At 36.9% G+C, this 11,849-nt stretch overlaps 1 protein-coding gene across 1 annotated transcript in view; it reads left to right on the top strand.

The window, feature by feature from the left end:
- LOC103252876 (phosphate-regulating neutral endopeptidase-like) overlaps window positions 1-7,922 on the top strand; it is a 50,913-nt gene extending 42,991 nt beyond the window's left edge. The window contains exons 8-9 of the mRNA XM_021709331.1: window positions 4,231-4,307; window positions 7,405-7,922. Of these exons, the coding sequence (XP_021565006.1) occupies window positions 4,231-4,307; window positions 7,405-7,507 (180 nt within the window). The 3' untranslated portion in view covers window positions 7,508-7,922. The remainder of the gene's footprint in view (window positions 1-4,230; window positions 4,308-7,404) is intronic.
- Window positions 7,923-11,849: the final 3,927 nt, after the last annotated feature.

Raw genomic sequence — 11,849 nt, forward strand, 5'->3', positions numbered from 1 at the left:
TGAATGCATATGCAAAGACTGCTAGAGGTGAAAAATCAACAACAAAGACAAGGAGAGAAGTGCCACTCTTTTGTGAGTTTCATAGGGTCTCACAGCAGAAATTGCAAGAAAGATGTGCACTAAATAAAGCACAATTCTGAGTTTGAGTCTCTGGCTAATGAGGCAAGTGCCAATTCTTTGCTATTGGTTATTGCACTGGTTTATGTCACAAACATGTAGGTAACATTTTTGAAGAAATCAGGGATACATGACATCACAGTGGGCATATGTGTATTTATGTGCTCAAAGCTAGACAAAAATTTTCTTCACTGCAACCTTTTGTTCCTGTCTTTGTATTCACTGTTCAGTAAGCTCATCCAGTGACAAGTCTTCTACAGTTGACTCTGGTCAAAGATTCTCACCTGCTTGGCTTCTTTTATTTATTAAAGCTGACATGTTACAATGCATTTGTACCTTCTGATTATATAATAAAAAGAAAATATTTTTAAAAACTTAGAGAGTGGAACAAGGTAGGGGACTTACATAAATTTTCTTTCTTTCAAATTGAATACAAATAAGAGAAAAAAGTTGACATAATAATGCCAAAAAGTTATTATTATTATTTTTCCTCTTTTAAACTTTTTATTTATTTTTATATCAATATTTTTAATTTTGATATTGTGGGGTACAGTTAAGGGTTAGGTATACAAATATGCTTGGTTCAGGCACCCTTGTTGATAAGGGGTATCTCCCCGTAAAAAATTATTATGTAATAATCTGATGTCAACAAAACTGTAGTCATTAACAAAATTACTTTCCTTTTCAGTTTTCTATTTTTATCAAAGCCCCTCCACACCCTAGTCTTTGGATTTTCCTGGAAATCCTAGATCCTATTTTATTTGATTTATCTACCTTTATTTTTATGGCATGTGTTCCAAAAGTTAGGTGTTTCATCTCTTTAAATGCTTTTCAGATTCAACCTCTCCTTTTCCCCTATTTTAGCCAGTTTAGGTTACTGTGACAAAGTATTATAAATTGGGTGGCTTATAAACAACATAAATTTGTCACAGTTATGGAGGCTGAAAGCCTAAGGTCAGGGTGCTAGCAGGATTGGGTTCTGGTGAGGCCCTTCTTCTAGGTTGCAGATTGCTGACTTCTTGCTGTGTTCTCACATGGCAAAAAGAGCTAGCTGGCTCTCTGGCCTCTTCTTATAAGGGCACTAATCCCATTAATAAGGACGTCACCCTCATGACTTAGTCACCTCCCAAAGGCCCCACCACCTAATATCATTAAATGGGATTAGGGTTTCAATATATGATTTTTTTGAGATGCAAATATTCAGACCATAGCATCCCCATTACCCTATCTCATCATCTACAGTCTTAACCTTGTTATCTTCTATATTATGGATGATCTCAACAGCCTTTTAGCATGGTTCTGTGATGTCAGTATCTTTCACCACTATTTTGCATGCCACTGAAATACCACTTTTATTTTATTACCAACCTGCTGAAAGAACTACACTGACTCCTGAATGCCTACCATGCTGAGCCCAAATACCTTCATCTGGCTTCCAAAGTTCTCAATCTGATTCAACTCCACCCAACCCACCTTCATTTCTCATAACTCCATTGGATAAGAAAAACTCAACCATAGCCAGGCAGGTATCCTCACTGGCATTTCACAGTCATACCCGTTACTGTTTCTGTGGATTTCATTCTATTCTCCTTCTATAATATTTTCCCCTTCCCACTCTTCCCCCTCAAATTATTCAATCCCAGCTTTATCCTTCAGGATCCATGTCGAGTTCCACCATCTACATCTTCCATAAACTCTTCCCCAAGGACTCCAATCCTTATTATTTTCTCTTATCTTCAACTCATGTTATACTTACCTTCATTACCATGCAGTTGAGTACTTAATTGTTCTTCAAAAGTTCAAAAAACTTAATTTTATCTCCACAGTGAATCTTCTGGATCCTTACATTTCTCATGTATCTCCATAGCATCCAGCAAAGATGCTGCATATGTTGAAGATACTTGATACTTTTAGATCAATTGCTTGAAAGGAAGAAGACTAGCACAGTTCCACTAAGGAGACGTTCTTTTGGGTCATTACTGGGTCAGGTATCTAAAATAAGTACACAAAAGTAGTTAGAGCTTTATAGAGTTGGGGTTGGCAAACTAAGGCCAAATATGGCCAGCTTCCTGTTTTTGTAAATTTTTTTTTAAAACAGCCACACTTACTTATTTATCCATTGTCTGCAACTGGTTTGTACTACAATGGTACAGTTGAGTAGTTGAAATAGAGACTTTATGGCCTTCAAAGTCTAAAATATTTATAATCTGTCTCTTTACAGAAAAAGTCTACTGACCCTTACTCTAGAGAACACAGTATAGGGGGGCCTCAGTTTTTATTATTTACATTGTAGTCCACAATGTTTCTTTGTAGATGAAATAAACAAATGGATAGTGATAATACAGTTATAATTTTGAAATGTCTCTAAATATAATACCAAATCATATCTGATTTATTTTAAACTAAAGAGATTTAGGGGTAAAAAGTGTGGAAAGCTATTTTATATCACTAGTGAGGAATTTATCTTGGAGCTTTTCCCACTGACAGAATGAGGAGATTTTCAAACTCTTGCACTTTGGAGTAAGTTTGCTTATAGTAAGTAAGGTTATTTTCCCTCCTGGGAAGGTAGTAGGAAAACAGTATCAACCATAATGTGTTTTCAGAAAACTCTTAAATGATATATGAAGCAAAGATAGTACTATATAATAATGTAAGAATATAAGAAGAAATGCCAGAACCAATTTCACATTAGCTAGCTTCTGAGGCAATTAAGGAATCATATTACAAAAACATCTTCAAAGTCAAATTCAGAACCACAGCGACTGATGGTTTATCTTCATCAAAAGCAATAGCATCATGTCACCTTTCCTGCTTACTATATCCCTGTAGTTACTGCAACCTGTCCATCTTTTTCTCAGATATTCTTCTCATCCTTCTACTTCTCTCCATTCTAATTTCTATTTATTTAGTGACATCCATTGAGAATTTTCTGGTGCCTATAAATAATCTAACTAGTCTTTAATTTTTTTTGCTATTATGCATCCCTGCCACATAAATCTTTCAAAAAATCTGAATTTTATCATTTTCTTATTCAAGAACAGTGTTTAAATATAAACAGGACTTCAGAAAAATATAAGCTCAGGACTTCAGAAATGTGGCACTTTCCTCCCTCTTCCATTGCTGCCTGTTATGCACCACTTGTTCCAGCCAAGCTAAATGTCGCGCTTTCTTTCCCCTCAAATACGTCTTTGTTTCTATTTCTCCCTCCACTTAGAACATTTCCCCCCATATTCATGTGTCCTAGTTCTCTTTGTACTTCAAGACAATGTCATATCTCAAGGTATATGGCAAGTCAGGTCAGGATTAAGCAGGTTATGCTGCAGAAACAAATACCACCACAAAAATTTATTGCTTCTTCATGCTTCTTGTCCCAACAGAGGTCAGCAGCAGGGCTCTGTTTGTAGTTTTTACTGAAGAACTTGGATTTTGGAATCTTTATCTTAGCATGTGCCTCTGTGGTCACCACAGGAGTAGCAAAGAAATATGAGGAAACATGCCCTGGCCTTTAATGTAGTATCTTAAATTGTTCATAAGGCTCTTAAAACTTCTGTCAGGTTTTTAAAGCTTCAGCACGGAAGTGACAGCACTTCTGCTTCTGCTCACATTTCATTGGCCAGAGAAAGTCATATAACCATGCCTAACTTAGAAGGAGATGGAGAAGTGTACCATTATCCCAGGCCTATAAGGCAAGTGAGACACTTGGGAACAAACACTAACTTCTCATGACTATTCTCAATAGTGGGTGGCAGATTCATTTTGTTGATTTGAATGAGTATGATTAAATTTGATAATGACTATTTCAAGCATTAAATCCATTGAATGAATACATTGGTCAATTCCTGGGCACATATATGATCCTCTTGATTTAAAGCACTTGTCTGGAAACCTTCCTAATTTACTCAAATTGTGAAATTATTCACATTGATAAAACCTTTTACTCTGGGGATCAGAACAATGGTTGTTATTACTGATGAAGGTTTTATCCGCTCTACTAAAACTGTTTGTCATCCATTGATTCTAAAATTATTCTTCAGCATACTTGGAGCAGTTAAGACAGTAGACAATGTATAATTGGAAAGGAAGTGTATTTATTGGGATGCCTTTCTCTTCTAGGTGAGGTGCAATTCCTACAGACCAGAAGCTGCCCGAGAACAAGTTCAAATTGGTGCTCACAGCCCCCCTCAGTTTAGGTAAATGGGAAAATGAGTGATACCAGTTTTTAACCATGCATCTCTCCATTTCCTTCCTAACCCAGCTATCCCAGGTTTCTACCAGTTGGTGACCTGAACAAGAGCCTGTACTGTGAACTGTGTGATTTCTATTTTGCAGACAAAGAAAAAATCTGCCCAAACAGAAATTAAGCACCTTTTCCTTCATTGGTAGTTTGCTGGTGGGGACTTGTACATTCCTCCACTCTAGTGTTGCATCAAGAGACTCTACAAGACTCCAAAGGCAATTTGGAATCCAAACCATAGCTTTAGTATTACATCCAATTTATTATCTTCTAGTTTTTGAAAGGTAGCAATCCATGGGTGAACACCATGGGTACTCAGTAGAGTGAAATATTTTATTTATCCAGTGATACTTTTATGCCCAGGCCAAAAACCAATCTGTATCGTCTTAGGAAACGATGAGATCTGATGTCCTCTGCCTTAAGACACCTAGAGCTCTGGTTATAAAAAATATCCTGTTTAATCCCTCTTGTTCTTTCACACAGTTAACCAACAAACATGAATCATGCCCACTTTCTCAATAACAGAGTACAAAGGAAGATATGGGGATATTTAGCAATTACAGTTTATATCTAAAGTTAGAGACTCTACATTTTGGCTTTTCAGTTCGAATTGTTTATATTTCGAGGAGAAAGACTATGAACTACGGTCTTATTTAATTGTCAGAATGTATAAAATATTAAGTAAAAATAAAATTAAGGTTAATAATACCTACCCTGTACTAGGTTCTATAGTTTGAGAGAAATTGTAATAGGGAACAGATAAGAATAATGAAGACTCCAAGAAACCATAATAATTTATATTTATTCATTTTTTGATTAGAACATATTATATTATATCTGTTTATCTTTATATTTAATGTTTAAATGAATCCATTAGCATTTTGCAGGAAAGTCATCTAAAATTTCTCCTATATTTTAAAGTCCATTCCTAAAACCTTGCCTTAGATGTGCTTCAGAAATTGACTATAAATTACTCACAAGCATAAAAATCTAATCACTGTGTTGGAAATTCCTCCCCACTGGGCTAGACTGTCATGAAGGCTGACAGTCTCTAACAGACTAAAATGTGTTCCCACTGACAAATGGTGCAGATGAAATCACACAGTAGATTAATTACTCAAACAGCTAAGTTTTTAGAAACGAATTTCCTTTTGCTAACTAGTTGCCTGTAATGTTGGATTTTAGCTGATAATTTTATCGAGTATGCTTACTAATTATCAGCTATATTCTAACTTTAACACTTGCCTAGGGTGAATCACACTATGAAATATGCATCCCTACCCATACATCCAGCTAAAACATAAGACGTTATGGGGATTTTTTGGATACAAGCCATCACATTTATTCAAATGCCCGTAGGTAACAAAGTCATTAGAGAAGAAATAGTCAGTAACTGAGAATGCTGAGTCTCTAGTCAACTTTTTGAACGTGCAGTTGAGTAAGAAATAGATGAGGGGGAAGTTTTTTTTTTTTGGTCTGGCTTGTTACTGATGTCTGCAAGTAACTATAGATTTTGAGTGCAGTAGAAATCACACAATGGAAATACCACTCCCAAAAGTCAGTTACAGTCAAAGTGCTGAGTAGAAATCCACAGTTTTTACTGTAGTCATGAACTTATATAAGGACACCAGATTTTGGAGCTAACTCCAGTGAAGAATTGCTTATCAGTAATAACTAGGTACTTTCAATTAGAGAAAATGTTTTCACAGACTGAATGAATTTTTTTTTTTTTGAGTTGGAGTCTCACTACATTGTCCAGACTGGAGTGCAGTGGCTCCCGGCCACTACAGCCTCAATCTGCTGGGCTCCAGCAATCCTTCCGCCTCAGCCTTCTGAGTAGCCAGAATTACAGGCGCGTGCTACCACACCTGGCTGATTTTCGATTTATTGTAGAGATGAGGTCTTACCAAGTTGCCCAGGCGGGTCTCGAACCCGCGGGCTCAGGCAATCCACTCACCTTGGCCTCCCAAAGCGCGGGATTACAGGCTGAGCCACTGAGCCCGGCCGAATTTTTTTTAAATTTTAAAGATGTCGGGTACAATTCAGGATTAGGTACATAAGTGATCATTGTACAGATGAAGTTTGGGCCTCTCTTTGGTCCCCACTTCACCTGCTTTGGGATCAGGTATCCTTGTGGATGTTATGTGCTCAGTCAGAATTTTTTTTTTTTTTTTTTTGAGTTGGTGTCTCACTCTGTCACCCAGTCTGGAGTGCAATGACACATTCACAACCACCTCAGCATCGACTTGCTGAGCTCTGGTGAAATCTTCCGCCTCAGCCTTCCAAGTAGCTGATCTACAGGTGCACACTACCATGCCTGGCTAATTTTTTATTTATTTCAGACATGAGGTCTCATCAAGTTGCCCGGGCTGGTCTCAAACCCGCAGACTCAGGCAGTCCACTCTCCTGGGCCTCCCAAAGGTGCTGGGATTACAGGCTGAGCCACCGAGCCAGCCAGAATTTTTTTTTTTTTACAAATAGTTAGAAATGCAACAACATGGATGTCTCTTTTAGACATTATATTGAGTGAAAGGAATCAAAGACCAAACAGTACATACTGTGGATTCCATTCATATGGAGTTTAAAAGCAGGCAAAAGAGATCAGAATAGTAGTTACCTTTGAAGGTGCTATTGGTAGGGAGAGGCAGGAGCCTTCTGGGTGCTGGGCATATACACAAAAAAAAAAAAAACCCTGAAAAGTTCTACATTTAAGATTTGTGCACTTTATGTTAGTTATATTTTCCATAAAAAGCTAACTTAAAAGAACTATTTGGAAATACTAAGTATTGGTAATGATATAGTTTTATAAGAATTTGAAGAGTGCTGGAAGAATAAATGAGTATTTGCTTGGTATTCAGGAGATGCTGGTTCTAGTCTCAGCTCTGTTAATTTTCTTGGAAAATTATTTAATCATTTTGGGCTCAGTTGTCTCCCTATAAACAGACTAAATGAACATCATATTCCTTCTAGCAATATACTGCTACAGCTTTATATAGAACCTGTTGATGTGTAAGAATGAAATGATATGTGTTTTGACATATCTTTTTTTTCAGGGTCAATGGTGCAGTTAGTAACTTTGAAGAATTCCAGAAAGCTTTTAACTGTCCACCCAATTCCACGATGAACAGAGGTGTGGACTCCTGCCGACTCTGGTAGCTGGGCCACTGGTTTATGCCCTCCTGAGAGAGATGCACAGTTCTAGCAGAGGCTGCACTGAGCATTCATCGCCCACTGCTTTAGACCTAGATTCCCTTGAAGACTTTCATTTTTAATGCATTTTCATTATTTGAGTAGATGACCTGCTTGGACCTAAACTATATCTGCTCAAAGTTGTAGGGCTTAAAAAATTGAATACAAGAAATGAACCAAATGTATTTCTTTAGAAAACCAAACCAACATAAATAAATCCCTAAGCTACTTTTGTTAAAATGCTGTCTGCTGAATTGTTGCTATTGTTCATTTTAGTGTGTTAGCCACAGCTAAGTGATATGTACCATTTCAATCTATAGCTTTGCAGGAGGCCTAAATAGAATATATCCATAAAAAAGTTTGGTCTATTAATCTTGTAACCCTCAATACTGAAGACATCTGCGTGAATACCAGGGAGGTCTCACTGCTCTGTGGAAAACAGTGCTAGATTTTATAGACCGTCATTACATAGCATTTCTTAACTCTAAGGTAGTTGCATTAGAAATATATTTGATCTCCATTTTACAATTTTTGATGGCGTTCTCACCTTCATCTTTGGAGTCTATTGGAATAAAATCATGCCTCACAGATTGCCCTGTTCAAGTCAGCATAAACAAAGCTGACAGAAAGGTTACCTGGTAAAGGATTGAGTTTATCAAATAGAAAAAGGGGGGGATATTGCTTTAAGTGCCAAAAGAAGTAAGAACTCCTAGTCACATAACAATAGGGAAACTAGGAGATAAAATCTCCCCAACTTAATCTAGTCTGTATGAACCTCAGTGATTGTTGGACACTTTAGCCCAATTCCTGTTTGTTTCATTACCTTCACATGTGTGTCTTCTCTCCTGGTTTTGAAATGAGCAGACACTGAGAAAAAGGATGTTCTGATTCCTCAGTAGGAACACATGACTTTCATTTCCCTTGAGAACAAAGGAACAAACACCACATTGAGGAGGGAGCAAAGTGCCCCTCCATTTCAACTTAGTTAATGTTACTTCTCTTAAAAAAGCAGGGGGAAGGAACTTTTTGAAAAATTTCTTGATTGAGGACATTTTAGAATATATTCAATTTAAAATTTCCTACACAGCCCAAAGAAACATAATTTTTATGCTTCCAAGTCTTCTAAAGAGCCTATAGGAAAGAGCCGTACTATATTTTTGATCCTTAGAGCATTATGCTTTTATGTGAACTTCTCTATTTCTTATTAGTGTTTGTGTGTATGTAGGATAAAATTGCAGTGGTCTTAAAGTTGTCACCTGGCATGTCCTGTTTCTTACAATAGGTATCCCCCCACCCCCTTCACATTGTACATGATGTGCTGGGTTAAGTGGGCCAATAGAAAAATCTCAAAAGCAAAATGACAAATTCAGATTAGTCACAGTAGGCCACTTTACATCCCTGTGACTTGTCATTCCTTCAAGAAAAAGTAAGTGTGTGCCACGTCCTTTTGTAACCACAGGAACTTTTGAAGCGAGAAAAATGGAGGGGCACCATCATGAGGAAAACAATTATACAGCATTAGTCAGAGGAGAGTGATTTTCCCCTTGACTTCCTCCTCTCTGAATGGATACACTTCTGAAGGGCAGCTGCCTTTTCCTCCTCTTAACCATGACTTAACATGACCTTAGTTTGTATTTCTAAAAACAAGCAGTATTAGGTTAGGGGTGTTGGAAATGTATTTGTCTTTTCTCTGGAGGAATCATTCTGATTTGATTTAGACATATAAAATACTCCTTGTTTTATTCCTGCACTTGGGCATTTAAAGTCAGCTGAGGTTTATTATGCTTATATGAATAGTGTTTTCCTTCTAAATTTCTTTTTGAAACTCCAATAAACACATTCCTGCAGGTCAGAGAAGAGTGTTTGATAAAAGTATAGAATTACGATTTTTGGAAACAGAAATCGTTAAGTCACTGTTTTGGGAAAACTAATTGATGGTCAGTTGGGACCCTCACAATTTCTTGACGACAGGGTTACTTTGTCCTGATTGACTTTCCTTGATGTAACTCGGTTATATTGAAAGTTGTAGATAGAATGGCCATTATTAAGATAAACAAAACAAAAAACCAAGCCAAAAGCAGAAATACTAAATCATCACTACCAGCTAGAACAATTTTCTAGAAGGATTGAATTTCTAAATACATACTTGTGTTTAACTCTTCCAATTACAGTCTCATTGTCCCTTTTCTTGGGCACAGATTGCTAAAAGAAACAGACACTGATTAAGTGGTAGAAAGAAGGTAAAATGCAACTGGAAGGGAAGGAATAAAAATAGGGAGAAGCTGGCCTAAGGATGTGGCTCTGAAGAGAAGACAGGGTTTTGGTAATCCTTGCAAAGCACATCCACTGGAGTAGAGCCATAAAGTTTAATAAAAATAATTATGGTAAATTAAAAGAAAATTAGATACTGGATCTCAGACTAGGGCTGCCATAACACACTTCTCTGATTCATATACCATTTGTTCTGCCAGTGAACCATTGTCTGGGCATTGGAAGGAGTTAGGTTTTTTGTGAAAATCTCCTGGATTAGTCAAAAACTTTCTGAATATAAAGTGATCTTATTTCGGCTCATCACTATTGCCCAAAGTTTGTTGAGCTTTTCACCAAATACTCAGTGTTGGCCTCCTAGTCTCATTTATTCATTTTATGAGATGGACTTGGACACGACTAATACAAACTCAGGATTCATAAATTATCCTGAAACTTACGTAGTGCCTTTCCTCAATGGAGCTTAAAACACAGCACATAAATTTTATCTTATTTAGCCCTGGAGCATCACTAAGAAGCAACTAGGAACAATGGCCTGCCAGACAGGTTGTGTTTGTGCCAGAGAAGTAAGAAGGCCTAAAAGCTATTGTCAAGTAAACCGAAGTCAGGAAAGGCAGCGTCTTTGTGTTTTGGGCTACTGATCTTTGGATTAACCTTTGGAAATCCCTTAGATTTCCCCATTTCTAAATACATTTATTCAACCAGTATTTCTATATTCACTTAGCATTTAATAGGATTTTTCTTGATATATAATGACTCAGTTGCATATTAAATTATGGAAGAATATATGATTGTTTCATATAGCAATATTCTCATCACCAGTGACAGTGTCCCACTGGTCTAAATAAAGATATTCTTGGATTATGCATTTTATATCCAAATGGTCATTGTGAGACTAGTTTGGTTGTATTTTCTTCCCCTACTTGTGAAACAATGTGAACAATAATTTTAAAGACAATAAAAAGTTGGTTGAAGACTTTCTATTTCTCTTTTTAAAAAAATATTAAAAATCTATTGCATCTATTAATATATTTAATTTTGTTTTAGATAATATTTGCCAAAAAAATACAAAGCACTGTAGTATACTAGCTTTCTTGGCTTAGAACAGTGGGATTTGAATGCGGTATCTTTCTCCATAGACAATGAGAGATTTGCAGGGTGGTCATTATATTTTCTTCCAGAATGTAAGTCAGCAGATGTGGTTTATTGTCTTTGCTATAATATTCCTATTGAAGAAAAGAGATACTGTTGAGGAAATTATCAACCATGATAGGGCTGGTCTCACAAAAATGAACATTGCAGTTACTATCAAAACAGAGAATCTCTGTGTGCTATCACCATTCCTTAACAAAGCCAGTCAATTTACATTAATTCATTCAGCACACAGTAACTAAACACTGATTATATTTGAATCACTAAACTAGCTATATTTAGGTTGGCAATATACACTCTCTGGACTCCAATGAATAGTCTGGTTTAACATGGGAGATGAAGATGTAAACTGTTACAATTACTGTACCGAATGATTTTGATGAATATAAGTATATCAAGTTGTGATTTGGAAAACAGAGAAGGAATTATTCAACTTTCCTCTGGTGGACACTCTTGGTGTTTCCTCTGCCCAGAGCCTAGAAAATCCTTTTTCTGGTGTGCCCTCACCTCACCTTCTGTGTACTTTTGTTTCTAATTGACTGTGGCTCTCCAGGATAGCTGCCCTCATGCTACTTTGGAATCTCTTTGCCCAGTGCACTTTCAGAGAACTAGAAGTGCCTGGTGACCCTGAGACAATGACTGAGTGGTAGGGAACTCTGAAAGCCTGACTCCCTTTCCTGAATCCAGACAAATCCAAAGGCATACCATAGAGCTTACACTAACTTCTCTGTGGAATCTTTGGAGTTAGACTTGGAGTACAAGTAGAGTCCCCTGTTGATTATTTTAAACACTTTTCTGGTACTGATATGTTCCAAGATCTAGAAAAGTACTGGTCTGTAGGGTTCTAGGCCAGTCCATTTGGATAGATCATATCATCACGTACAGAAAA

Source organism: Carlito syrichta, unplaced genomic scaffold (genome assembly GCF_000164805.1).
Source record: "Carlito syrichta isolate Samal-C Ts95f unplaced genomic scaffold, Tarsius_syrichta-2.0.1 Scaffold174522, whole genome shotgun sequence".
In the NCBI taxonomy this organism is placed as follows: domain Eukaryota; kingdom Metazoa; phylum Chordata; class Mammalia; order Primates; family Tarsiidae; genus Carlito; species Carlito syrichta.